Source organism: Sceloporus occidentalis, unplaced genomic scaffold (assembly GCF_023333645.1).
Source record: "Sceloporus occidentalis isolate IW3139 unplaced genomic scaffold, rSceOcc1.0.p SCAF_2, whole genome shotgun sequence".
Taxonomy (NCBI): domain Eukaryota; kingdom Metazoa; phylum Chordata; class Lepidosauria; order Squamata; family Phrynosomatidae; genus Sceloporus; species Sceloporus occidentalis.
In genome coordinates, this window is record NW_028316982.1 from 248,661,118 (window position 1) to 248,687,419 (window position 26,302).

The 26,302-nt window shown below is 43.3% G+C and overlaps 1 protein-coding gene across 6 annotated transcripts in view; it reads left to right on the forward strand.

The window, feature by feature from the left end:
- The first annotated feature begins 262 nt into the window (after positions 1-262).
- The window catches only part of LOC149319960 (centrosomal P4.1-associated protein-like), a 34,822-nt gene continuing 8,782 nt past the window's right edge, over positions 263-26,302 (forward strand). For 2 of the 6 annotated variants that reach the window (XM_089512664.1, XM_089512668.1), the window contains exons 1-7: positions 287-353; positions 11,160-11,666; positions 12,485-12,608; positions 13,893-14,162; positions 18,649-18,787; positions 20,791-20,896; positions 21,378-22,929. In XM_089512664.1, the coding sequence (XP_089368790.1) occupies positions 11,244-11,666; positions 12,485-12,608; positions 13,893-14,162; positions 18,649-18,787; positions 20,791-20,896; positions 21,378-22,929 (2,614 nt within the window). In that variant the 5' untranslated portion in view covers positions 287-353; positions 11,160-11,243. Of the gene's footprint in view, positions 354-3,987; positions 4,035-10,841; positions 11,667-12,455; positions 12,609-13,892; positions 14,163-18,648; positions 18,788-20,790; positions 20,897-21,377; positions 22,930-26,302 lie in introns of those variants that run through there. The other 4 variants (XM_089512665.1, XM_089512667.1, XM_089512666.1 and 1 more) reach the window with 4 other exon arrangements.

Here is a 26,302-nt window from a genome sequence, read left to right on the forward strand (position 1 = left end):
GAACGTGTGTCTCTTCTTCTGGGACGTTTAAGCAAGAGTTATTCTCTCAGGCCCTCAGCAGCCCCGCCCCCTCCTGACCGCGCCCTTTAACTGTCATCCATTTTGAGGCCGGCGGCCCAACGACGCCTAGGCCACGCCCTCCTCTGGTCCCGCACAGCCGCCTGGGAACTGTAGTCTCTAGATGCCCACTAGCCCTATCTATAGAGGAAGGCCCTCTCTGCCCAGGGAACTACCGCTCCCAGAACGCACCGCGGCCGGCATTGTTCAGCCTGTGGCGCTGAGAGCTGGCAGGATGGCGGCAGGTTTGTAAAGGTAAAGGATGCTCCTGGTTCCTCTGCGGAGGGAGGCTGGAGGTGAGTCCCGAGAGCGGGATTTGGGGGCCTTTTCTGTGTCCCTTTGGGGAGAATTAGGGCTTTAGGGCGAAGGGAGTGGAAGTGGAGCCATAGTAAAGGAAGCACTTCAGCAGCTCCTCCATTTTTTACCCAGGACCTGATTGGAGCCCACTTGAACTGCCAGGGCTCCCTGCTGTGGAATTCTGGGAAGTGTAGTTTGTTGTGGCACCAGAGCTCTCTCTGGCAGGGAGGGCTAACTGTCTCCCAAAACCACAGTTCCCAGAATTCCCTGGAGTGTTCAACAGAAACAATCCATTCTGACACCACTTTTAGCTGAGCCATGGCAAAGTTCACTTCCCAGAATTCCATAGCAGGGAGCCATGGCAATTAAAGTGGGGCCAAACCAGATGCGGCTTTCATTCATTCATTTCATTTCTCCCAGAAATAAAACCTATATTTTTAAACTGACTATAAAGAAGAATCAAGGTTTTAAAACCTTACAATAAAAGTTTTAATGCCTTTTCCACCCTTAGACTCGGTTTAAGCAGTCTAAACTAGCAGTTTAATTATATTTGACTTGATTTAATCAGCATTTAATGTAATGAGCATTTCCTCATAGGTGTCTGTGTTCCCAGAATTGAGGCCGTCTCAGACTGGATTATTTCTGCAGTGCAAATGCAGCCTTGGGCTACTTCCTCAGATGCATGGAGTGAAGTGTTGCTCGGGTCCGGGTACTGGAATTTGTCCACCTGTCCTGAATGGGGTCATGTTCCCCGTGAAGGACTCAGTTCGCAGTCTGGGGGTGCTTCTGGACTCGTCGCTCCAATTGACATCTCAACTGGATGCGACGGTCAGAAGCGCTTTTTATCAGCTTCGGCTGATACGCCAGCTGCGACCCTACCTGGATTGAAGGGACCTTGAAACTGTAGTACACGCTCTGGTAACCTCTCGATTGGATTTCTGTAATGCGCTCTACATGGGGCAACCCTTGTACCAAACCCGGAAGCTGCAGATAGTGCAAAACATGGCAGCGAGATTGGTCGCTGGTGGTTCCAGGTCAGACCATATAACACCTATTTTGAAAAATCTCCATTGGCTGCCTATTTGCTTCTGGACACAATACAAGGTGTTGGTTATTACCTATAAAGCCCTAAAAGGCTTGGGCCCAGGGTACTTGGAGGACCGCCTCTCCCCATGTAATCCGCCCCGCACACTCAGGTCTGCAGGGAAAAACTTGCTGGAGGTCCCAACTACGCGTTATGTGAGGACCTCGCAACGGGCCTTTTCAATCTCGGCCCCGAGAATATGGAATAATCTCCCTGATGAGCTCCGCTCCACCACATCTTTGGACTTGTTTAAGAAGATTCTCAAGACCTTCTTCTTTTCCCAAGCTTTCCCCCCATGAGATGTGACTTTGGTTTTCCTCCTCTATTTGGTAACGACTCTGGCTATGTTTTTCTGGATTCCCCTACTCAGCTACTTGAGTATTAGTTTTATATGCTCTTTTATATCTTGTTTTATCTGTTTTATTGATTATTGTAATTTTATCTGGATTTGTACGCCGCTTTGATCTGAATTGGAAAAGCGGGATAGGAATAAACTTTAATTATTTATTATTATTATAAGGACTTTTACAATAAGTCTGTATGAACAGCCATATGACTTGTTAGTCAACAGCCATAGTTAAAACTGAACTTACCACCTCATTGCCATATCCACAAGTTCACATCCAAAACATTTGCATTGCTATGGCTATTCAAACAGTCCAATAATAAAGGTCCTTCCTGGGCACCATTTCACTCCATCCATCTGAGGAAGTAGACAGGGGTCCAAAACACACTGCAGAAATAATCCAGTTTGAGACCGCTTTTAACTGCCCTGGCTCAAGGCTAAGGAATCCCGGGAACTGTAGTTTGTGAGACATTTAAGCCTTCTCTGTCTCTGAGCTCTGGTGCCACGATAAACTACAATTCCTAGGATTTAACCCTCAGTTAAAGCACTCTCAGACTGGATTATTTCTGCAGTGTGTTTTGGACCAGTCTCAGGTGCTACAGGATGCTATTTAGTCTAAGGCTACTTGGACTCCTTTTTTGAAAGCTGTGGATTGCTATTATGGTTTGATAGCTTTGATCTGAATGTAACAGGTAAGAATCTCATTAATATAGACCCTTCCATCATGTGGACCAGGGGTAGGCAACCTGCGGCCCGCGGGCCGGATGCGGCCCGGCGAGGCCTTGGGACCGGCCCCAGCGAGGTCCTGCTGCCGATTGCCGCCGGGGCCTTTGGCCTCTCGCGCGCAGGGGCAAGGGGGGCAATTGTCTATAGATGCCTCAGAAACATGCATTTATATTAACATTTTTTAAAAAATCAGCAATTTTTTTTGCGTGTCCTCCACTTTTTTTTAAAAAAGTGTCCACCATTTGAAAATGTTGTCCTACATTTGTCCCGGTTTATTTATTTATTTAATTTTGTTTAAAAATTATTTAATTATTTATTTTTTGGCTTCGGCCCCCCAGTTGTCTGAGAGACAGCAACCCGGCCCCCCGGCTCAAAAAGGTTGCCTACCCCTGATGTGGACTGTTAGGACAAATTTTGTGACTCTGCCCTTTAGTGGAGTTAGTGCAGTATATAGCTCTGTGTCCCTTAGACAAAGTAGGATCATATCATTCAGGGATGGAGAAGCTGAGGCTCTGGAGCTGAATGTAGCGCTATATAGTCATATCCTCTTTGTCATGACACAGTTGGTTCCCACCTTTTGTATGGATCTAAACTTCTAAAGGGTAAGTGTGACTATAGAGAGAGTATCTGTGATGACTGGTCCTTCAGTCACCTGGGAACTTCTTCTGAACCATAAGGGGTTAATCTGGGAGGAGGTACATGCTAATGAGAGATGACATCACATGCTAATGAGCTGTGGCATCATAGCTGATGTAAGGTCTAACTGACCAATCAGAGAGTAGGACCGCGAGATTCAAGAACTTTCTATGGGAAATCTTTAAAAGGCCCTTTGCGGCCATGCGCTCCTTTGTCTTTCCCTTGATCCTCTCCTGAGGGGGAACCAGATGATGTCTCTTGGAGTCTGGGGGACCCAGACTCAGGAATGCAGGTAGAGTTGGCAAGGAGCCAGCTCCCTGATTCCAAGAACTCAAAAGGACTACAAATCCCATCTTCCGTGAGTAGTTAGGAACGTGTTAGCTAGTGCGTTTAGGCCTTTTGTTATTTTCAACAATGGCTTGTGTGGAATGAACTCTATAACTATGTTCTTTGACCTGCAAGGCAAGGGGACTTTGCAAGAGTGATATAAATTCTTTCTATCCTATTCTATCCCTTTTTAAAATAAACTTCTTTCTTAAAAAGCATCTGCTGTCTCTCTGCTCCTATACACGCGCCTTAACTCGGCTACTGACTGCTCTGGGTGAGCAAGAAAGGAAACTAGATCTCTCTCTCTCTATTCCTCACAAGTCCCAGTGTGTGGGGGGAAGGGGGTAGCTGTGGAGCTACTATAAAAATATAATTTATAGTTCATTCACTGGGTGGTGGCAGCGAAGAGTTCTTTTTTTAAAGGGATCCCCTGAGAGTAATAGTCACGCACAGGGCTTTGCCCTCAGGGATCATCACATGGTTGGCAGCGGTGGTTTTCGGACTGTTGGAAACATCGCTTGCTGGAGCAAGAGTGTATTCCGCTTTTGGAGTTTGCTTTCAGTAAGATGCTTTGAAGAAGTTCTCTCTTTCTCTCTATCTCTCCCCACACTCTCTCCCTTGTGCTCGACTGACTGACGAAGGGAAAAGGAGAAATAGTGTTGGCTTTCTTACTCTCTATGTTCCTCTATTCTTTGCTCTGGGGTGAGGAGGCCCGTTTCAAACTGAAAGAGGCTTGGGTTTTGCTTGTCTTTCCTGCTCTCTCTCCTTGGTGATAGGAGGGTGTAGGGTCGGTGGCTCCTGTTGCCTGTGTGTGTGTTTGAGCTGGTTGCAGAAAGGGGGGTGGCTCTGCCCACAGCATCCCTGTAAACCTAACAGGCAGAGATCAAGCTTGCTAAAAAGCTGTGATCCGATCACTTTGCTGCAGGTGTGCTGGAGACAAAGAATTTGCAAAGTCGCCAGTGATTTTTTCCCCCTCTCTCTTTTCTCTCTCTCCAAGTGAAGGGGAGGAGGGAATCAAGGAGGAGTTGCTAGGGGCAACACAGAGATCCCTTTGATCCTCTTGCCTGGCTGGCAAAGGGCAATAAAAGGTGCCATTAAGTGCTTGGCCTCTTCGCAGGACCAAAAGGGGAATTTCCTGTTTCTGTGGTCTTTCTCTTTCTTTCTGACTAAGAAAGGGGAGGGGGACTTTTAGCCCACTCAAGGAGGGGCTGTTTCTTTTCTCTAGCTGAGCAAAAGGAGGGGGCAGTTTAAACAGACCAGTTTTTTCCTGTGGCTACTGACGCCTGGGAGCAGCATCTAGTGGCAGAGTCGGAGAACTGCAGGGGGGAAGCTAGCCTGAGCTGCTTGTGTCCCTATCCCTCTTCCCTCTCTGACTCACAGCAGACCAGCTGTTCTGCATGCTCAGTTCATACAAGCCATTGTGTTTGTTGTTTTATTATTGACCCTTTCGCGTTATACTTTATAGTTAGTTGTTTAGTCTATGCACCTGCGCTCTGGCAAGGTCACTGCCATGGCTGATGAAACCCAACACACCTCAAGGGAGGACAAGACAGCTGCTTCTCCGTCTCTGAGCCCACCATCCCCAACCCACGTGGATGTGTGGACTCACATGATGAAAATGTTCACAGACATGCAGCAGAAAATGTTCTCGGAGATGCGACGCAACATGGCTGAACAGCGCCGCCAGGACGCTGAACAACGACGCCAGGATGCGGAGGAACGACAGCGCCAGCTGACAGCGCAGATCAAAGAATTGCAACGCCAAGTGGCAGACCTACGTGCTGGTCGCAACCCAGGCCAGCCACAAGCGCCACTGCTGGTGCGTGATGAAGGGCGACACCGACGCTTCCCCACCTACAAAGACGGCGACGACTTTGAGAGTTTCTTGGAGAGTTTTCAGCGGGTGTGCAGGACCCACGGTGTTCAAGAGGACCAATACATGAATGAGCTTCGCCCACAGCTGTCAGGGATGCTTCGCGACATCGACGCCAGTATGGCACGTGAGGATGAGCAGAATTTCCACCTCTTTGTGGAAAGGGCTCGACAACGCCTTGGTCTCACCCCGGAAGCGGCGAGGAGACGCTTCCGACGAACGGAGAGGAAACCGAACTCATCCGACTTCGACCTGGCTTATGCAGTCCAACGGAGAAGGGAGCTTTGGTTTCAAGTAGCTAAGGCAACCACATTTGAAGCAAGCTGCTTCCTCATCGACTTGGAGCAGTTCCTTGCACATTATCCCCTGGAGGTGGTCCAATATGTGCTGGACAAGAATCCTAGGAACATGCAACAAGCAGCAGAGGCGGCATGCCGGTACCGGGAGTTTAGAGGGGACCTGCCTGCATTGCCCAATGCAGGCCATCCCAAGAAACCCCTGCCTACTCATCACTTCCCTCGCAAGGACAACTCCCAAGTTCAGCATCCTAAGGCTGCTGCACCCAACTCACCTCAACAGCCTCGCCAGGCTCAGCCGTCTCAACCACAAGCGTCTCAACAACCCTCATCGTCTTCACAGGGAAGACCCAAGAACAAAGAACCGACCAAATGCTATTCTTGTGGACAATTAGGCCATATTAGGGCTCAGTGCCCACAGAACCCTAGCACGATACATGTTATGGCTCAGGCCAAACCTCACGTGGCTGAGTCGAATACAACAGTGGATCCTGATCCAACCATGATGCCCGCACACCTCAGGCACACCCTGTGGGTGGGTGACAAGGAGGTGGTAGCATACAGGGATTCAGGTGCACAGATCTCAGCCCTGCATCGATCCTTTGTGGACCCTAACCTCATCGACAACGACACCAAGGTTCTGGTAAAAGGCTTCAGGGCACCACCGAGTCTGCTTCCCACGGCACATGTCCCCATTAAATACAGAGGTTGGACGGGACACTGGACTTTTGCAGTATACAGCGACTATGAATGCCCGGCCTTTGTGGGGGAGGACTTGCACCGCCATGTCCAGGAGGCGCAGCGAAGTTCCACGCGCCATCCCAGACCAAGGCGAAGCCGCAGCGAACCCAGGCAGCCCAGTCATGCCAGTGCACCACAGGAGGCTCCTCGGACAGACGTGGTCCACCAGGGGGAACGTGGTGTGTCCATGCCAGTCTCTCATCCTACAACACCCCTACCTGAGGGAGGGGAGGGGGATGTGGTCCCAGCAGCCGTGGCCGCTACGCAGCAACCACAGCCACAGGATGTCCCTGAACCACAACGGGATATGTCGCCACCAGCAGACGCTGTGGCGCCAACTCCTGTCCCAAATGGGGACAACACTCCCCCTACAACTGGAGAACTCCCTACTCTGCCCTCTGTGGAGGATCAGCCAGTTCCGGTCTCAAGGGACCAGTTCCAGAAGGAACAACAATCGGATTCAACTTTGCAGGCAGCGTGGTCCCTGGCAAGGGGTGAGTCACATAACACTTCTCCAAATGACCGCAGCAAGTTCGTGGTGGTAGATGGCCTGCTCTACCGGGAATTTTGGCCTAAGGACTTTAGGGAAGGCTGGTCACCTCTGAGGCAATTACTGGTCCCAGCTGCATACAGGGCCAAACTTCTCAGCTTGGCACACGACCATCCTAGTGGACATTCAGGAGTCACACGGATGAAGGACAGGCTTAAGAAGGCTTTCTTTTGGGACGGGATGAACAAGGATGTGGCCATCTTTGTCCGATCCTGCCTGGTCTGCCAACAAGTTGGAAATTCCAAAGATCAGACAAAGGCGCCTCTGCAACCACTACCCATTATAGAGGTACCTTTTCAGAGAGTGGCAGTGGACATTTTGGGGCCCCTTCCCCGAAAAACTGCCAGAGGAAAGCAGTATATCCTCACATTGGTGGACTTTTGCACACGGTGGCCAGAAGCCGTGCCACTGGGTGCCATCTCAGCTAAGGCTGTAGCCCAAGCATTGACGGACATTTTTGCTAGAGTGGGTTGGCCTTTGGAGATTCTGACAGATGCCGGAACTAACTTCATGTCCAAGGCCATGAACCGTCTCTGGGAATCACATGGGGTGAAGCACCTCACTTCGGTCCCATATCATCATCAAACTAATGGCCTGGTGGAACGTTTTCATTCTACCTTAGGGACAATGATACGAAAGTTTGTAGAGGAACACTCTAATGATTGGGACTTGGCTCTGCAGCAGTTCCTCTTTGCCTATAGATCTGTCCCACATCCCAGCTTGGGCTTCTCACCTTTTGAGCTGGTCTATGGTCACGAGGTGAAAGGGCCACTGCAGTTAGTGCGTAGACAATGGGAAGGTGACCAACCTTCACAGCAAACAAATGTTGTGGATTTTGTCACCAAGCTGCAAAACACGCTCAGGACAGCGTGGCAAGAAGCTCACGACAGTCTCCGACAGGCACAACAAGACCAAAAGGCTTGGTATGACCAGTTTGCCAGGGAGCGATGCTTCCAGCCTGGAGACCACGTTATGGTCTTGAAGGCATCACGGACTAATAAACTGGAAACGTCCTGGGTAGGTCCGGCCACAGTGCTTGAGCAAATAGGCACTGTGAACTACCTCATCCAACTACCAGACACTGGTCTCAAGCCAAGGGTCTATCATGTCAATTCACTCAAGCCCTTTCACGAAAGGCCACATTACCTTCTTGCCCTCGAGGATCCAGAGGCAGATGAGGAGGAGTGGCCGGCAGGAGCGTTCTACGATAAGAAGGAAGGAGGCAACCTGGAGGACATTCAAATTCCCACAAGGCTCGACTCAACTCAACGCACAGAGTTTTCACATCTAATATCCAGGTTTGCTTCCCTGTTTTCTCCAGTACCTGGCTTGACCATGGACCCTCAACATGTAGTAGCAGCGGATGACAACTGACCTTCGGCTGAACAGCCTCGACGGGTGTCTCCAGTGGCAAAACAAGCAATTGAAAAAGAGATCAACTTAATGCTCGAGATGGGGATCATCCGACCCTCCCGCAGCACTTGGGCATCACCTGTTGTATTGGTGCCTAAGAAAGGAGGTAAAGAGATCCGGTTCTGTGTGGACTACAGGAAACTCAACTCTGTGACACGTCCTGAGCAGTACCCTATGCCTAGGGTGGACGAACTCCTAGAAAAGCTGGGACGTGCCAAGTATCTGTCCTCTATAGACTTGACCAAAGGCTACTGGCAGGTTGCTCTAGCTGAAGAATCCAAACACCGCACTGCGTTCATCACCCATATGGGCTTGTTCGAGTTCAACGTGCTTCCATTTGGACTTCGCAACGCTCCAGCAACTTTCCAAAGGCTAGTCGACTCCCTGTTGAGGGGCTGTGGAGACTTTGCGGTAGCCTACCTAGATGACATTGCGATCTTCTCTGACTCCTAGGAAGACCATCTGAAACATTTAGAGACTGTCTTTCAGTGCATTCAGGAGGCTGGCCTTACAATCAAGGCCAAGAAGTGCCAGTTTGTGCTGGAGAGGGTGACCTACCTCGGTCATGAGGTAGGCCAAGGGACTATCACACCTTTGCAAGCGAAGGTCGAGGTGATTCAGGACTGGCCAAGACCAAAGTCCCGAAAACAAGTCCAATCCTTCCTTGGCTTGTCGGGTTATTACAGGAGGTTTGTACCACACTACAGTCAGATAGCAGCTTCTCTGACAGACCTCACGGGTTCAAAGAAACCCAAGATAGTAAAATGGACTGAAGGGTGCCAGGAGACTTTCGACACCCTGAAGAGAGCTCTGACATCTGATCCAGTCCTGATGGCACCAGATTTCGACAAACCCTTTACTATAGCCACTGATGCTTCCGACAGAGGCATTGGAGCTGTCCTGATGCAAGAGGGCCCAGATGGCTTCTTACATCCTGTGCTGTTCCTCAGCAAGAAGCTGTCTGTCAGAGAATCCAACTGGTCCATACCAGAGAAGGAGTGCTACACCATTGTCTATGCCCTAGACAAGCTGAAGCCTTACGTATGGGGCCGCCAATTCACTCTCCAGACCGACCATGCAGCATTGCGATGGCTTCACTCAGTGCAGGGAGCAAATAAGAAACTGCTCCGCTGGAGTGTATCCCTGCAAGACTTTGACTTTGAAATTCAACATGTGGCTGGAGCCTCTAATGTTGTGGCTGACTGTCTCTCCCGCAGAGGGCTAGTGGGCCACTGAGGCCAATGAAGCCGCACATCTTTGAACTACCTGAACTTGCTATATTGTTGAACTACCTCTCATTTGAGTTGTTATACTGTGCATTATGTGTTTGTTTACATTTCTTTCTCAGGTACCAAGATGACAGCCTAGCCAGGGTGGCTCTGATCCAGTGTTCCAGGCCAAGTGGACCTTGGGGGGCGTGTCACATTTATGCTTATGTGCTTTCTCTTCGACAGGATGAAATCTCAGCCAGTTTGGTCTCAACTTGCAGTTTCTTCCAAACGGCCGAGATTTGGGGGGCGTGTGATGACTGGTCCTTCAGTCATCTGGGAACTTCTTCTGAACCATAAGGGGTTAATCTGGGAGGAGGTACATGCTAATGAGAGATGACATCACATGCTAATGAGCTGTGGCATCATAGCTGATGTAAGGTCTAACTGACCAATCAGAGAGTAGGACCGCGAGATTCAAGAACTTTCTATGGGAAATCTTTAAAAGGCCCTTTGCGGCCATGCGCTCCTTTGTCTTTCCCTTGATCCTCTCCTGAGGGGGAACCAGATGATGTCTCTTGGAGTCTGGGGGACCCAGACTCAGGAATGCAGGTAGAGTTGGCAAGGAGCCAGCTCCCTGATTCCAAGAACTCAAAAGGACTACAAATCCCATCTTCCGTGAGTAGTTAGGAACGTGTTAGCTAGTGCGTTTAGGCCTTTTGTTATTTTCAACAATGGCTTGTGTGGAATGAACTCTATAACTATGTTCTTTGACCTGCAAGGCAAGGGGGCTTTGCAAGAGTGATATAAATTCTTTCTATCCTATTCTATCCCTTTTTAAAATAAACTTCTTTCTTAAAAAGCATCTGCTGTCTCTCTGCTCCTATACACGCGCCTTAACTCGGCTACTGACTGCTCTGGGTGAGCAAGAAAGGAAACTAGATCTCTCTCTCTCTATTCCTCACAAGTCCCAGTGTGTGGGGGGAAGGGGGTAGCTGTGGAGCTACTATAAAAATATAATTTATAGTTCATTCACTGGGTGGTGGCAGCGAAGAGTTCTTTTTTTAAAGGGATCCCCTGAGAGTAATAGTCACTCACAGGGCTTTGCCCTCAGGGATCATCACAGTATCAAAAGCTGATGCAGCTCTAATATGTCTGATTCCTTGAAGATAATCAATGCTAATTAACCAGGAAGGCTAGCAACCCTTAATCACCGCTAACTTCAATATTAATTTGTCCTTTAAACATGGGGGAATAAAATGATTCCCCATGTGATATAATTTTATATAACCACACCCAAAGGATCAAAGAACAAGTGTGGTATAGTTTGACTGCTAGACTGCAACTCTGGAAAACCAGGCTTGGAATCCCCTCTCAGCCATAGAAATTCAAAGTCAGTCTCTCAGCCTGAGAGGAAAGCAAGAGCAAACCCTTTCTGAACAAATTTTGCCAAGAAAACCCGGTGATAGATTCCCCTTTGGTCTCCATAAGACAAAGATGACTTGAAGATACACAATAACAAAAATAAAGGAATCTATAATATCTTTGTTATACAAAAACGATGCATTTTGTGTATTAACTTGATTGTTTTATTTAACTGCACAGGTCCTGAAAGTCAGGTATCAAGTCTCTGGAGCTTTGCACGCTCTACAAACTACTGAAGATTAGACTGTGGTCATCATTTTCCAGATGGCCACCTCTGCAGATCTCAGTTGGGAAGAGAACTTAGTAGCACACTGGATGTCTGATGCTTCTCGTGCTGGCGTCATACTAAATCCTATGTTCCCTAATTTGAAAATCACTAGAGCAAACAGTTTTGAAAATGCCTCACTGGATCTTGCAACTAATTCACCCCACAACTCAAGTAGCACTTCTCTAAGTGAAGACTCTCTGCACAAAGGACAAGCCTTCAGACCTAGCAGTCCCTGTGAGGATATGTTGGACACATCCAACATTTTATTCCCAAAATCTTTAGCTAAGAAGGACATAATGCCTGTGGTTCAAGATAGCCCAGACCCACCAATAGCCTTGCAAACAGGCCTTGAATGTGGTAAATTAGATACTCTGGATGAGAAATGTTGCACGGATCTACTTCTGCATAAACTTGAGCAGGTAAGGGGAAAAAAACCTTGTCTATAGTCCAAAACACACTGCAAAGATAATCCCTTTTGAGACTGCTTTAATTGCCCTGGCTCAATGCTAGGGAACCCTGGGAATTGTAGTTTATTGTGGAATCAAAGCTCTGTGACAGAGGAAGCTAAATGTCTCACAAAACTACAATTCCCAGAATGCCCTAGCATTGAGTCAGGGCAGTTAATGCGGTCTCAAACTGGATTATTTCTGCAGTGTGTTTTGGATCAGTGGTTACTAAGTGCACATTAGAGTATTGGATTGGAGTTTGAGAAATACAGGTTCTACTGTCCTCCGATGTAACTTGGAGAAAAATAAAAAAGGGGAGGAGTTAGGTATTTTTGAAAACTAACACAATCTGTATGGATGATATCCAAAGTATTTATCTGCTATTTACATATCACAAAACAAAATCAAATAGCATAAAAATTACAACATCCATAAAAGAAACATTGAATACATAAAATAAGGTCTGAGGTCCTGTGAGTTATACGAAATGATAATCAATAGCTGTAATTATAAAAGTCATTGAAGAACCAAGCCTGTATCCAGACTCTTGACTGTTCTGTGGTTATACTCCAATACAGTTTTCAGGCAGAATGTCCTGTGATTCCACTCCAATATAGTCACCAGCCAAACACGTTTCGACATAAAGTCTTCATCAGTGGCTGATTTAAGTTTCCAGAAATTTGAATGTGGCCTTGCAATGTATTCTAATTCTACTGTAACGTTTTTCTTATTGTGCTATGCTGATTAAATGCAAATTTTAAGAATATGCTTGGCTTCTAATGCACATAAAGCTCAAAGGACTGCAACAGCACAAGCAAGAGCAACTGAGAAGGCAACAAATGGATCAAATTCAAAGACTAATGGAGGACCAACAGAAACTACTTTCCATGGTCTCTGAGCAGCATACGCAGATTGGTGAGATGCACCTTTTCAAATATTCATTGTGTTTAAGATCAGCAGAGTCCTACATTCCACAAATTTGCTCAATGAAATAATTATTTTGTCAGGAAATTGTGTGTTAGTCTTAATATCAGTGTCAGGGGCTACTTTCTGTATTACATTTTCCTAACATGGCTCTTTTGCCAACCTCTCTAAAATTTTGAAAATTAGCAATTATAGGAATGATATGCTTGCATATAACCAGACTTTAGAACAGAGATGGCAACTTCCTAAAGTCTAGGAGTTGCTTTACCTTTCAGTGAGGAGGGAAGTGGAACTAAAATTTCAAGTTTTGAAGGATATTTTTAAAAAAATGTTGCATAGTATGGAGGGCTCCTGAAATATATGTATAATTGAAGAACTCTGTATTCCAGTACAAAGGGGTTGAAGGCCACAGAAACAGCCTGATGGCTGCATGTCACAGTTGGACAATACTACATTCACCAGTATCATAGACAAAGTCCACATTACCTCTGTTAAGGCTTATGGTTCTCTTGCAAAGCATAACAAATTCTACCAACTGGCGCTTTCAGGTTGCATTTTAGGCATTGCCATTAATGTTATGAGAGTACTGGGAAATGGTTAGTTTTTTAAAAAAGAAGATTACACTTGTTGTGAGACCCTCCATGCAAAATTCAGCTCACTAGCCACAGATAATTTATTGCCTGCTGTGAACTGGATGCACACTCATTCTCATTTTTTAAAAAAGTATGCCTCCTTGAGTCCCAATTTTTGGTGAAAAGGAGGGTACTAATAAATATAATGCAGGCAGGCAGGCAGGCAGCAAAGACAGGAGGACCATTTTATGTGGCTGTTCGGTTTTATTTAGCTCTATGAGTTGCAAAAGTTCGTTTTGGACTCAGACCCCCAGAATCCCCTAGCCAACATGTTAAGTGGGAGTTGTAATCTAAAAATAATCTTTGTAAGCTCCATCAGTCAGTCACAACCTGTGTAGGCTTGTTCTAAAAAGGGATGTGATATGACAATACTGAACTTGACTACTAAGAAATGACTTCCTTACTCTGAACAGCTTATTGGTCAAATTTAAAGTAAACAAATTGTGACAAGATATGCAATGAACATGCCAGACTCTCATCCACAGTTTTGTTTTGCCATTCATTTTTTTTTCTTTATTATAGTTTTAATAAAAGTATAAAAAGCAGAGTGCATAGTGGTAGCGAAAACCATATGCTTTCTGCTGTTTTCTCTACCGATAGGATACTGATACCTTCTGTCATGGTTCTGTGTTTTAACTCTAAGGTTTTGCTGTAACAGAAGATGGTATGAATCAAAGATACATTCAGCCACCTCGTTTGTCCTCCATGCCATATCTTTCACCGCGTTGCCATGATGACAGTGCTCATTTAGACAGTGCTGCTTATATTTCTTCTCCTGTTGAACAAAGGGATTTTCTTGAGAAGTTCAAAAATGGCCAAGTATTGAAAGGAAGCCTGTCTGAAAAAGAGTCCTTAGACATGCCTTTCAAAGTACAGGATGATTTGGAGATTGAAGACCAAAATGCTATTACAGGTAAAATGTACATCTAAATTAACTAAGAATATCTTTGCTATAAATACTGACTTATCTTAGAGGGATGTTGTAAGGATGCAGGGTCCTAGAAAAAAAAGTTAGGGTCCCCCCCCCCCCCCCACTATTCTGGTGTGAGGTCAGCCTTTTTTTCTGATTATGAGGAAGTTCAGGAGACCTGTTACTGAAGCTCTGAAGGGCAGCTAAGTGCTACCACAGGTCAGAGCTTGGAACTATCACTCTTTTTGATTACAACTTTCAGAATGGTCCACTGGCAACTATTGCATGCGGGATGAAGAGGAGGGTGGATTGAAACTAACAGAATCAATGCCTTGTTTAAGACCATTTAGTAGGTTTACGACCGAGTTCTGATCCTCAGCCTGCATCTGCACTGCAGATATAATGCAGCTAGACACCGCTTTAACTGCCATCTTCAATGCTTCAGAATTCTGGGATTTGTAATTCTGGGATTAGCCTTCTCTGTGAGAGAGATTTGATGCCACAACAAACAACAGATCCCAGAATTTCGTAAGATGGAGCCATGATGGCTAAAGCTTTATCAAGCTGCATTGTTTCTTCATGCAGATGCTGTCTATGTCTTCCTAGTTTTGCAGTTTCAGTTACTGAGCTACATCACATTTTTGCAAGTGTACTGATATTTAAAATACAGTTGCATAAACTTAGCATTCTGTATTTTAGTGGGTCTCCTGTCTGAAGTGTGGGCAAATATTAGGGGCAAAACAGATGGGCGGCAAGAATCAGGCCATAATCTGCTCTGAAAGCGGTTTACTGGCAGGAGCAATTCTTCACTGCTCATTTTCCCAATGGTTTCAGGCTGCCTTTGGCAACCTCGGAGCGGCTTCCGGACACTTCATTGGTGTGTGGTATCTGAATACCATGCCCCAAAGTGTCTGGAAGTAGCTCCTTTTGGTTCATTTGTTTTGGGCCTTAGTTTCCACTGAAATATAACTTCCATAATTATGAATTTGCAAAGAAAAGCAAGATAGGTAATTCATTCATCTGGAAAATGTTGGTTTGAAGAAAGAGACTGGATAATTACAATATAGTCAAAAGTATTAACTAATAGCACCTTGGCTGTATCCACACTACAGAAATAATCCAGTTTGATACCACTTGAACTGCTGTGGCTCAGTACTATTGAATTGTGGGGATTGTAGTTGGTTGTTGCACTGGAGCAGCAGATTATTTCTGCAGTGCGGATGCAGCCCTTGTAATTTTAAAACATGATGCCTTAAATTTGTTTATTTTCTTCACCCTGTTATGTGCTGGACCTACATTTTTTGTCAATTTCTGGCCCTGAAGTCAGTTATTAATAGTAAAATATGTTAAAGTTAAAGTAAATATACGCTGTCACTGTATTGTGATTGTACAGGGTTAAAAGTGTCAGATGTAATTAAAGTAATTGTGTTCTGTTGCTGTCTGGGCATAATGCTCCAGTTAACTATAAACATGAGATAACAGAGGTAAGCCAATGTGTATGCAGTCAATTTATTATGATCAACCAATCAAACATCAAATAAACATCAATCAACAGACATCACAATAAATCATCAAATTATAGGAGTAAGTAATATTAGTTAAGAATTCAATTATAAAACTTATATTAAAAAGAAAAAAGTAAATTTTAAAGGTATAAAATCATTTAAAAAGTATAAAAGCATTATAAAATTTTAAACAAACTAAGGGATATTATAAAATTTTAAAATACAAATTTATGCTGACAGACCATTGCTGCTGCACAGAAACTGGCCAACCTTGTTGTTACTGATGGGCAAATGTTCTTTCAGGAAAAGAATTGGATATATAAAAAAGTGATGGTAACCATAATAAAAAGCGCAATGCAACAATACATGACCTACATTCTCTACTGTGCCAGCTCCACAAGGGCATGTGCGTGCATCATAGTTAGGGTTACCATAAGTCAGGACCTCCAAACCGGGACAAATGTAGGACAAATGTAGGACAACATTTTCAAATGTAGGATACATTTTTTAAAAATGGAGGGCACGCGGAAAAAATTGAACATTTTTAAAAAATGTTAATATAAATGCGTGTTTCTTAGGCATGATCAAAATGGAGGACATTTTGGCATTATTTCTAGACAGATGGCAGAAATGGACTTCCCTTTCTGGCCAAACACCCCCAACCTCCATTCCAAAATGTACACAACAGCACATTTGGGCATTGAACATGGCTTTACTTAACATGGCCTCTTGTATATTTCAGAGGCTTATTCCATAACCAAACCCCTTGGGTTTAACACTTAGCATGGTTTAACATGGCTATGCATATTGAACATGTCAAGGTGTTTTCACAGTTCTTGCACCAAGTGTACTTCTCAGAAGTGTGTACTTGGTCAAGGGACTTTGGTTTTTCTTCACTGCGCATGAGTTTGTAAAAATCACAGCAATTTACATTGACCACGCCTCAGAACCAAAAACACACAGAAAAGGCACTTTGGAAGGTGACACTCTCTAGGCTTCCGAAATAGTGTCTGCATGCCTCTCAAGCTGACTCATATCATCATCATCATCATCATCATCATCATCATCATCATCATCATCACACTATCATTGTCAAAGCAAGGCAGACTTGTTAGCATTAAAAGCACCCAAAACACACTTTGGAAGGTGACACTCTCGGCTTCTGAAACAGTGCCTGCATGCCTCTCAAGCTGACTCATATCATCATCATCACACTATCACTGTCAAAACAAGGGAGACTTGTTAGCATTAAAAGCACCCCCCAAAAAAACCCCCACCTTGAGGCCTCTGGCCACTCACCACCTCCTCCTTCTGCTCCCCCCTCCTCCTCTTCCTCCTCCTCCTCCTGCTCCCCCTCCTCCTCTTCCTCCTCCTCCTTCTGCTCCCCCCTCCTCCTCTTCCTCCTCCTCTTCCTCCTCCTCCTCCTTCTGCTCCCCCCTCTTCCTCCTCCTCCTCCTTCTGCTCCCCCTCTTCCTCCTCCTTCTGCTCCCCCTCCTCCTCTTCCTCCTCCTCCTCCCCCCCCTCCTCCATGTGCTGCGCGGCCTGGGGTGGGGCAGAGGAGGCGGGTGGTGCAGAGCCGCGCGAGGAGGCAGGGAGGGCCGCGCAGGGCCAGGCGGGGAGGGCGGCGTGGGGCTTCCCCCATCGCCTCCTCCGCCACAGGCCGTGCAGCTCTCCTCTTCCTCCTCCGTGCGGTGGAGGAGGAGGAGGGCAGCGCGGTCAAGCACTGCAACCGGGGTTGTCCCGGTTTTTGGTGGCACCCGGGACGGGAGGGGCCTGGGGCCGCCAAAACCGGGATAATCCTGGTTCTAGCCGGGTTATGGCAACCCTAATCATAGGGGATATTATTGTATCTTCCTTCTAATAATAATAATAATAATAATAAAATTTATTTGTATCCCGCCCCTCTGGGAACAATAAAGCTGCAATGTGTATGCAAAAAGTCGAGAAGCTAGCCAGCTACAATCAACATCATAATTACTAAAGTCATATGATGGTGCCTGGTTTTGATAGCTCAGTTAAACTCATTTTTGCTTCGTGAAAGATAATTAGGTACAGAATAACAACAAAGACAAATAAGGAAAGTCTGGCAGAAAGACAAATGAAAAGTCGCTTATTCTTGGCCCCTTTGTTGAGCCAACAAATTTAACTGGATAGATAAGATAAATAAAAGTCTAGTAAACTATTTGACAAGAGTAGTGTGGTGTAGTGGTTTGAGTGTTGGGCTATGACTCTGGAGAACAGGATTCGATCCCTGCTTGGCCATGGAAACCACTGGGTGACCTTGGCAAGACACACTCTCTTAGCCTAAGAGGAAGGCAATGGCACCCCCCCCCCAACAAATTCTAGCAAGAAAACCCCATTATAGGTTCACCTTAAGTCAGAGATGACTTAAAGGCACACAACAACAGCAAAAGTGAAGAGGACCTCAGACACAAATTAAAAGCCACCATAAGCAGATAGAAATCCAGTAGTCTTATGATTGCTTCCAACAACAGTTTCATGTAGTTTTTGCTATACTGTACCTATGATGCGCAATGCATGTCACTAGTAACAGAAAAACAACTTCTCCTTCCTGGGTGGCTTATTAGACTATATAGAATGTGTTTCTTACATAAATAATGTCATGTCATGTCATTAAAACTGTATACTTATTATTCCATTATAAATACATTGAAATTCCAAGTTTTAACAGAGGAGGGAATGTTGTAATGAACCTGACTACTGAGCAACCCTGTTGTTTACAGAAAGGAACTCCAGCTTGATATGGGTTAACTGACAAAAGGCAATGAAAGTGATGGGGAATCACACCTGTTTCATTTACTCTCCCTTTTTCCTTCTGCGCTGTTTCTTAGATGGTAAGACTGTGGGAAGGGACAGTTTTGTTTCTTATTGATCTGCCCTGAAAACCTTTTTGGATGAAGAGTGGTGTTAACCTTCAGTAATTGTGTGAATTGGTAAACCGAACATTTCTATTTACTGTGCAGGACGAAGTAATCTGTCCCCAGAGCAAAGTCTTTTGGGATGTGAAAATGATGATGATAGTTGTAAAGGCAAAGTATATGTAGAATCTTCCAAAAGTCTTACTGAAGGGAAGTGTCTGGACAGTCTTCATGCAGAGGAAAGGTAAGGATTTATTTCCCAGGCAGACCATCATATGACTCTGAACACACTTCAGGCTTGGTTAGTATTTTGAATGGGAAACCGCCAGCAGTCTCCAGGTAGGGCTAAGAAAGGATCATGCCTGAAGCCTTGGAGAGCCAATGCCAGTTAAGAGTTGACAAAACTGGGCTAAATGGTCAATGACCTGACTGGTAGGATGAATAGGACTATTCCCCTGGGTATAGAATTATAGCCTAAGACATCTGTGTAAGAAGAATTTAATATATATTATTCTATAGATTTATTGAATATATTCAACAGCAGAAACAAGAACAGAACATGGGCATTGAATACAAGGAGGGACTTCTCAGTTGTGGCACCACAATTATAGAATGCCATCCCCTTGGAGCCCTGATTAGCCCTAATGCTAGTTTCATTTAGGCACTAGGTGTGTGTGTGTGTGGGGGGGAATCGATTCATTAAAGTCTGCAGGCCTCATTGATTTACTTCAAATGCTATGCACAGGGGTTTTAATCTTTTAAACCTCATTTAATGTGTTTTAGTCTATTTGAATTATTTTTGTTTGAAATTGTTTTAACCTGATAGTATTGATTTTACACATATACCACCCTGGGAGTGAGTGGAATAGAAATACTTTAATAAATAATCTGTGGCTCTTTCCCAAATTTGGGTTCCTCAATTCTTGCTGTAGCACTTTTTGGCCTAAATCCAATTGCTGATCCCAGCTAAAGTAAGCCCACTGAACTGATACCATTTACATGTAGAATATATGCCATAGGCAAGTTTCTTTTTGTCTGTTTTATTGATTGTATGTACAGCGCTTTGTAAATCTACAGCACTGTATAAATAAAGAATAATAATAATAATAATAATAATAATAATAATAATAATAATACATAAATGTTGATTTACCATCCAGCAATTGATTTTAGCTGGGAATGGAATTTAGGTCTAGTCTGAAGAGTCTGTGTTTGTGTTCCTCTTGTATGTGTATGTAGTTCCTGATGTTGAGGAGCTGAGAATACTCAGTAGTGCTAGCAAGAAATTTTCTTTCTCTCGCATAGTACTAAGACATGGGAGAGGACCTTCTCAGCTGTTGCAGCCCATTGTGGAATGCCTTCCCTTTGAAGGTCTGATTGGCTCCAACATTGATTGTATCTTGCATTGAATGAAGATTTGGCATTATACAAAATCTTTGGGGCTTAATTTACTTTAAATGTACATGTACCTGGTTGTTATTGTAGCCTTTTAAGCTGTTTTAACTTGATATCATATTAAATATGCTTTTATCATGTTTAATCTGTTTTCTTGTTTTAACCTGTTTTCTTGTTTTAATCTTGTTTTAATCTGTGTTTCAAATTGCTTGTTGTATCTGTGTACCATTTTCAAATCTCATGATAAAGGATCAGAAACACATGTTTTAATAAATTAATAAATAAAATAATGCTGCAACCCTAGGGTAATCAAAGAAAATTGAATGGTGGGGGATTCATAAAGATATACTTAACAGTATGTAGCTGAACTAGTGAATTTGCTAGCGTGGTATATGGGTAATGGCCACGGATTAGATCAATTAATGTAAGATAATATTAGCAGTGCCTACTAGTTCAGGGGAAAGCATGACCCTGAACAAGAGTTGCTGGGAAATGGCATCAGGAGAAGCCTATTGCTGTTATACCTTGTTACATGCTTCCCATTGATATCTGATTGGCTCCTGTGGAAAACAGGATAGTGGACTAAATAGATCTCTGACAAAACTAGCAGGAATCTTCTTATGTACAAAGTAGATTTACAAATATACTTTTATGACCTGCCTTGGGTCCATGTTGGGAGAAAGATAACATTAAAATAAAATAAAATAAAAATAAGAATGTATGTGGACATATAAGTTGCAGACGTAAAATATTATTTAGATAAAACAAACGAATCAGTGCTAAGGATATGAAGCCATTAGTTTTATTATGATAGGCAGCATTTGACAATTAAATCTGTATCTCTTGAAACAGGCCTATTCTTGCCACTATTCCAGAGAGAAAACAGACATTTGAAGAATTTCTGGAAGAACAGATACGACTGGAAGAGCAGAGGCTAAGCCAAAAGGGAAATCTAAAGGTTAATAATTAGAGTTACTAGTTGCCTAACTATTCATTGTGGGCCAAATTCATAATGTGAGGACATATCCCTGCCTGCTTTTCCTCTTAGTATGAATACTAAGAGGACCTAGTAAAGTCAAAATGTAACCTATGGCCCCATACAGACAGGCATAAAGCTGCTTTGGGACACTTTGGAGGTATGCTGTTTAATGTTGCATGCGTCCTAAGAATCCAGAAGCCACACCAAAGCCACGATCTAGTCCTAAGGACTGGAGCACAGCTTTGGTGCAGCTTCCAGACTCTTAGGACGCATGCAACATTTAAACAGCCTACCTTCAAAGTGTCCCGAAGCACCTTTATTTTGGCGGTCTGTATGGGGCCTATATTGGCAAATACAGAATTCTTAAAAGAGTATTTTGATGGAATATGGTACTACATATAAAGAAAACAAAGCATATATATAAATATAAGAAGTCTAATATAGGTTTGTTTGTTTTTAGGATGCTGGAATATCAACTTTCCATAAACCAGTTGCAAAACGACCCTTTCTAAAGCGAGGTGAAGGTTTAATTAGGTTTACTAATTCCAAGTCCAAAATAGCTAAAGCAAAGGACAGGAAGGTAACTTTTAATCCAGACATTTCAGAAGGCAACAGTTTAGTTAAAGTGAAAAAGCCACAGCTTCATCGGAAAACTGCACCTTCAAATAAAGACCAAGTTTCTGACAACTTTGTGTCTAAAAATGCTAATCTGAATGCTAAAACAAAAAAGGGTTTTACTGCTCGAAAAACAACATTGCTCAGAAATTGTACTGCAAAAGGTATCCCTTTATCTACAAGAGAAAACTCGAATGAAAGGAAACCTGGTGAACAGAGGAAGTCTGTCAGATCACAAATAAATGATGAAAAAGAAAATAATAAAGAAAACATAATGGCACTTGCAGTATTTAATGAAATGGACTTGCTACCAGGTGAAAAACCTGAACAGCCACTGGAACCGACTAGATGCCTTACAAATTCCTTTGAAAAAGATCCTGATTTCTCTTTTGAACTTTCTTTCCAAAGGAAGCTGGAAAACTGGGAAACTGAAAAGGAAAGAGAAAATAATGAATTGGATGAATTTTTGTTTCTAGAGCAGGCTGCTGATGAAATCTCTTTTGCTAGCAATTCCTCACTTATAGTACGGATTTTGGATCAAGGCCAACAAATTTCCACAGGGCACAGACTATCTTCCACTCCAGTCAAATCTAGGCATGAGCAAATGCATGTGCTGGATATTACAGCTGTGAATAGCAGAAATGGAGAACACTGTGAACAAGATAATAGTGAAAAAACCAGAGGCTGCCAGGCCCGTGAAACATTCAGGAATCATCAGACTAAAGCTGACAGTAAAATACTTCAGACTTTTCCCACTGAGGAATTTCAAGGTTTTTCAAGCTGGAATGATGAAGATACGTCTGACAGAAACAGTGATACGACCTCTGAATCTGAGGAGGAATTTGAGACTACCATAAAGCCTGTGAGCGAGAGAGTTAAAAAGCTTGATTTCAATAACAGAGGCAATGTTCCTGAATTTTCTGAGTGTGAAGATAAAGCTGAAGACATAAACAAAGAAGCTAGTCCTGCTTTACAGGAAAAAGGTTTGTGTAGTGACAAAGCTAATGAGACAAACAGAGCTCCTATGTCTGAAGATATTTACTGTGCAAATAGTATAATTGAATTTGATGATGAAACATCATGGTCAGACTTTGAAGAGAATGGGAATCGGTGTAATGAAGTTGAAAACAGTGACCTGGTTATCCAAGTGCCTCTGTCCTCTGATGGCTCTGCCAAGAATGAGTCAGTTTTCCCAGATAAAGTGATAAAGAGGAAGATTGCCATGGTGAAGAAAGGGGATGTGGTAACTAAGCAAAGTGTAACTGATAGTGAGGTAATGGCACCTCCCACAACAGACCTGATGCTGAAACTCTTTCCCTCTCTGAAACCCAGACAGAAAGTGGATGCAGAACCAAAACATGATGCCAAACCCAGAATAGCTCCAGAAGAATCAGGCGGTAAGCAAAAAATAAGCATGGTGCTCAACTATCTGCCCCATAACCCTCAGTTGAAAAGTCCTAAAAACTTCTCTTTGTTGTATTCTTGAAAGAGAATATCAGAATGATATGAAGAATCGTGTAGATTTGCCCTTGGATGGTCAGTCCTGTTTGCATTATATCACACGTTATCTAGTTCAGTGGTAGGGCACATGTTTTATATTCAGTCCCAGTTTCATCCCCCTGCCCCCAGCATCAACAGCTAAGAAGGATCAAGTAGTAGGTGATGAAACAAAACTCCTCAGATCCTTATCAGATGAGACCTTTCAGAGTACACTGAACTAGATGCACACGCACAGGCTGATTTGATACAAGCCATGTTGCTATGTCTCATGTAGACTGCTGTTAGAAGGCTACATTCACAGCCTCTTCTTATTGTCATCTACAGATTGGAGAAATAACATCTGAAGTGTGGAGTTCTTTCCAACTCATGAATGCTGCTTCTGGTGTCATAATGACTTGGAAAGTTGGATCAATCAATCAGTCTTTATTATACAGTTACACACCATTAAACCACAAGGTGACAAAACATGATTGAAAAGCTAAACAATATAAAACGGCAGGGTAATACCAATTTTAGAGTTGATTACATTTTTAAAAAAATGTTAAGTATAATCAATTGACATTTATTTATTTATTTATTTATTTATTTATTTATTTATGTATTTATATCCCACCCTTCAGCCCTAATGGCTCTCAGGGCGGCTTACAATATTATTTTTAATCAGACAGTTCCCTGCCCTCAGGCTTACAATCTAAAAGACACGAAACAAAAGGAGAAGGGAATGGTGGAGGGAAAGGGGATGAGGTCCAGTGGTTCTTCTCTCCCTCTGAGGCCTGGACCAAGGCAGATGAATTGGAGGGAGGGCTCTTCCTTCTTCCAGGCTAGTTCTGATAGAACTGGACTTGCCTGGCGAACTCCCTCTCAGGCCGGCAGATGGCAGTTGATCACAGTGTTTCTTAATGGTTAATGTTTATATCCCCCCCCCCCCCCAATTTAAAAAGAATGGGAAAATCTAGAGAACTATATAGGAAATCTAGAGTCACAATTCACTTCAGCTTACTTAGTTGTGCTGGGAGATTTTAATGCCAGAATTGGGCCTAATAAGATGACCCCTTTCCCCCTCCTGATCTTGGTGTTTATCTGAAATTGAGAATTACATATTTAACATCAACAGGTATTCTAATTTTGCTGATGTATGTCTTGTACAGATGGTTGGTTGGATTGCTTAAGAATTCTCAGTGGAAATTCTCATTTTGAACAATGTGGAGAATATACATATATCTCAAGAAAAGGAAGCAGTACCGTTGATTATGCCTTGATCCCTGATGATATTCTTTTCATTTTTAAAAATAATTAAATGTTTTTATTTGTTTTATAGCAACAATACAAAACAAACAATTAATATATAAATAACAAATAGCCTTGGAGGGCTATATGTAAACTTGCATAACAGCTATCTTTTGTGGGCTAATAGCAGTAACAAAGTCCTAAAGACATCACACAGATGCGCTAGTTGATGAAGCTGGGATCAAAGTATCTTTCCAAAGACTGGCTTGATGAGTAGGAGGTCCAAATTCTTTTCAATTTTATTGGTAACTTTGTTGTGGCTGATAGAATTGAAAGTGATCATTTTCCTCTCTCTTTCACTCTTGGTGTTCCTATCAATACTCGTTTATTGGCCCACCAACAATTTGTTGATTCAGCAAAAGAAGTGTTTATCTTCAGAAAACATTGACGCTAAGATTAAATTCATCAGTGGGCATGAAGTTTAAAAATGCTATTATTGAAGTTCATAATGCACAGGTTGCACTGGAATACTATACTCAACTGCTTTCTCCTTTGACTGTGTCATTGAAGAGCGCTGTGGTGGCTTGGTTTGATATGGAATGCCTTGAGGCTAAAAAATGCCTAAGAACAATGTATTGTCAATATAGAAGAGAAAACTGTAAAACTTGGCCTCAATTGTACTATCTTACTAAAAGACACTAGAAAGCCCTCATTGCCCGACAAAACATAAAAAGCCATGCATAGGCAATGGTATATTTTGATAAACTCCTCTTTGCAAAAAATACTAAAGAGTTTTGGTCAGTAGTTACATGTATGTTAAGCAACCTTGTGTGTTTAATTCAATGTAATATACCTGTCCATGTTTAAGAATCTTACTTTGCCACTCTGTTTAGGGGCTGTAGAAAGTAGGCCTCTACAAAGGCCTACTTTCTCTCCTTGGATCTCTCAGATTCTCCTCATTGGACTCCTTTGACTGAAGCTGAAATAGAAACATTAATTTTTCAAATTAAACCCTGAAAGTTTCCAGGGCCAGTTTCAATTACACCTGAGCTCTTGAAAGCATGATGTGTGCTTCTATTAGCAGCCCTGTTCTCCCAAATTAACAAGACTGCTCTATTACCTTACAGCATGTCCCAGGCTATCCCTACCGATAAAAAGAGGATAGGAACAGTCCCTCTAATTACAGGGTCATCAGTCTACTTTTAGTAGTGGGTAAACTCTATGACCAATACCCTAACTTGAAAGTTGGATAGAGGAGGAAAATATTCTAGGAGATGAGCAAGGTGGCTTCAAGACACCTTAATGACCTTTCTACACTTTTTTCTTCTCAGAGGTTTTTCATGCTGCAAAATTGGCCACAGTTAGTATCCCGTTTCTCCTGTATGCAGACAATGCTGCCCTTTTTTCTTTTATTATGGTTGGCATAAAGGAACTGTTGGGAGTGTTAACTGTAAAGAAAACCACCTAACCAAATCAGTAAAACCAAAATTAAGTTTTTTACCAAGAGCTCTGCCCAGACTGAATGGGTTATAGCTGGGACAAAACATAGAGCAAAGTAAATGGTTTAAATATTTAGGTGCTGTTTTACAATCTTCTGGCACTTGGGTATCTTTGTCAGACTTTTGCTTGTTCAATCAGCATCTAATAGTGCTAAAGCTATAGTCTGAGATTTTTTTTATACTAAAGGAAGACAGTTCATTCCTGCTGCATTCAAGATATTCCAAAACAAGGTGTTGCCATAACTGCTGTTTTGCATTCCAGTCTGTATTCTGGGCTTTTCTCCAGCCTTGAAGCACTTTCAGCATTTCTGCATTAATTGTTCTGTGTTCCATACTGTGTGCCATCAGTAGTTTTATGGCTGGGAATGTACTGCTTGGTGTTGGGTACTAAGATACAAGGTAAAACATTTTTATGTGAAACCTTAATCAGGCTACATGGATTTTCTTCAAAAAGACAACTACATCAGCCATTTGTCTACTCTAAAGCTGTCAGAGATAAATGATGGGAAATAGATTTCTCTGATAACTTCCTTTCTACCCAAAA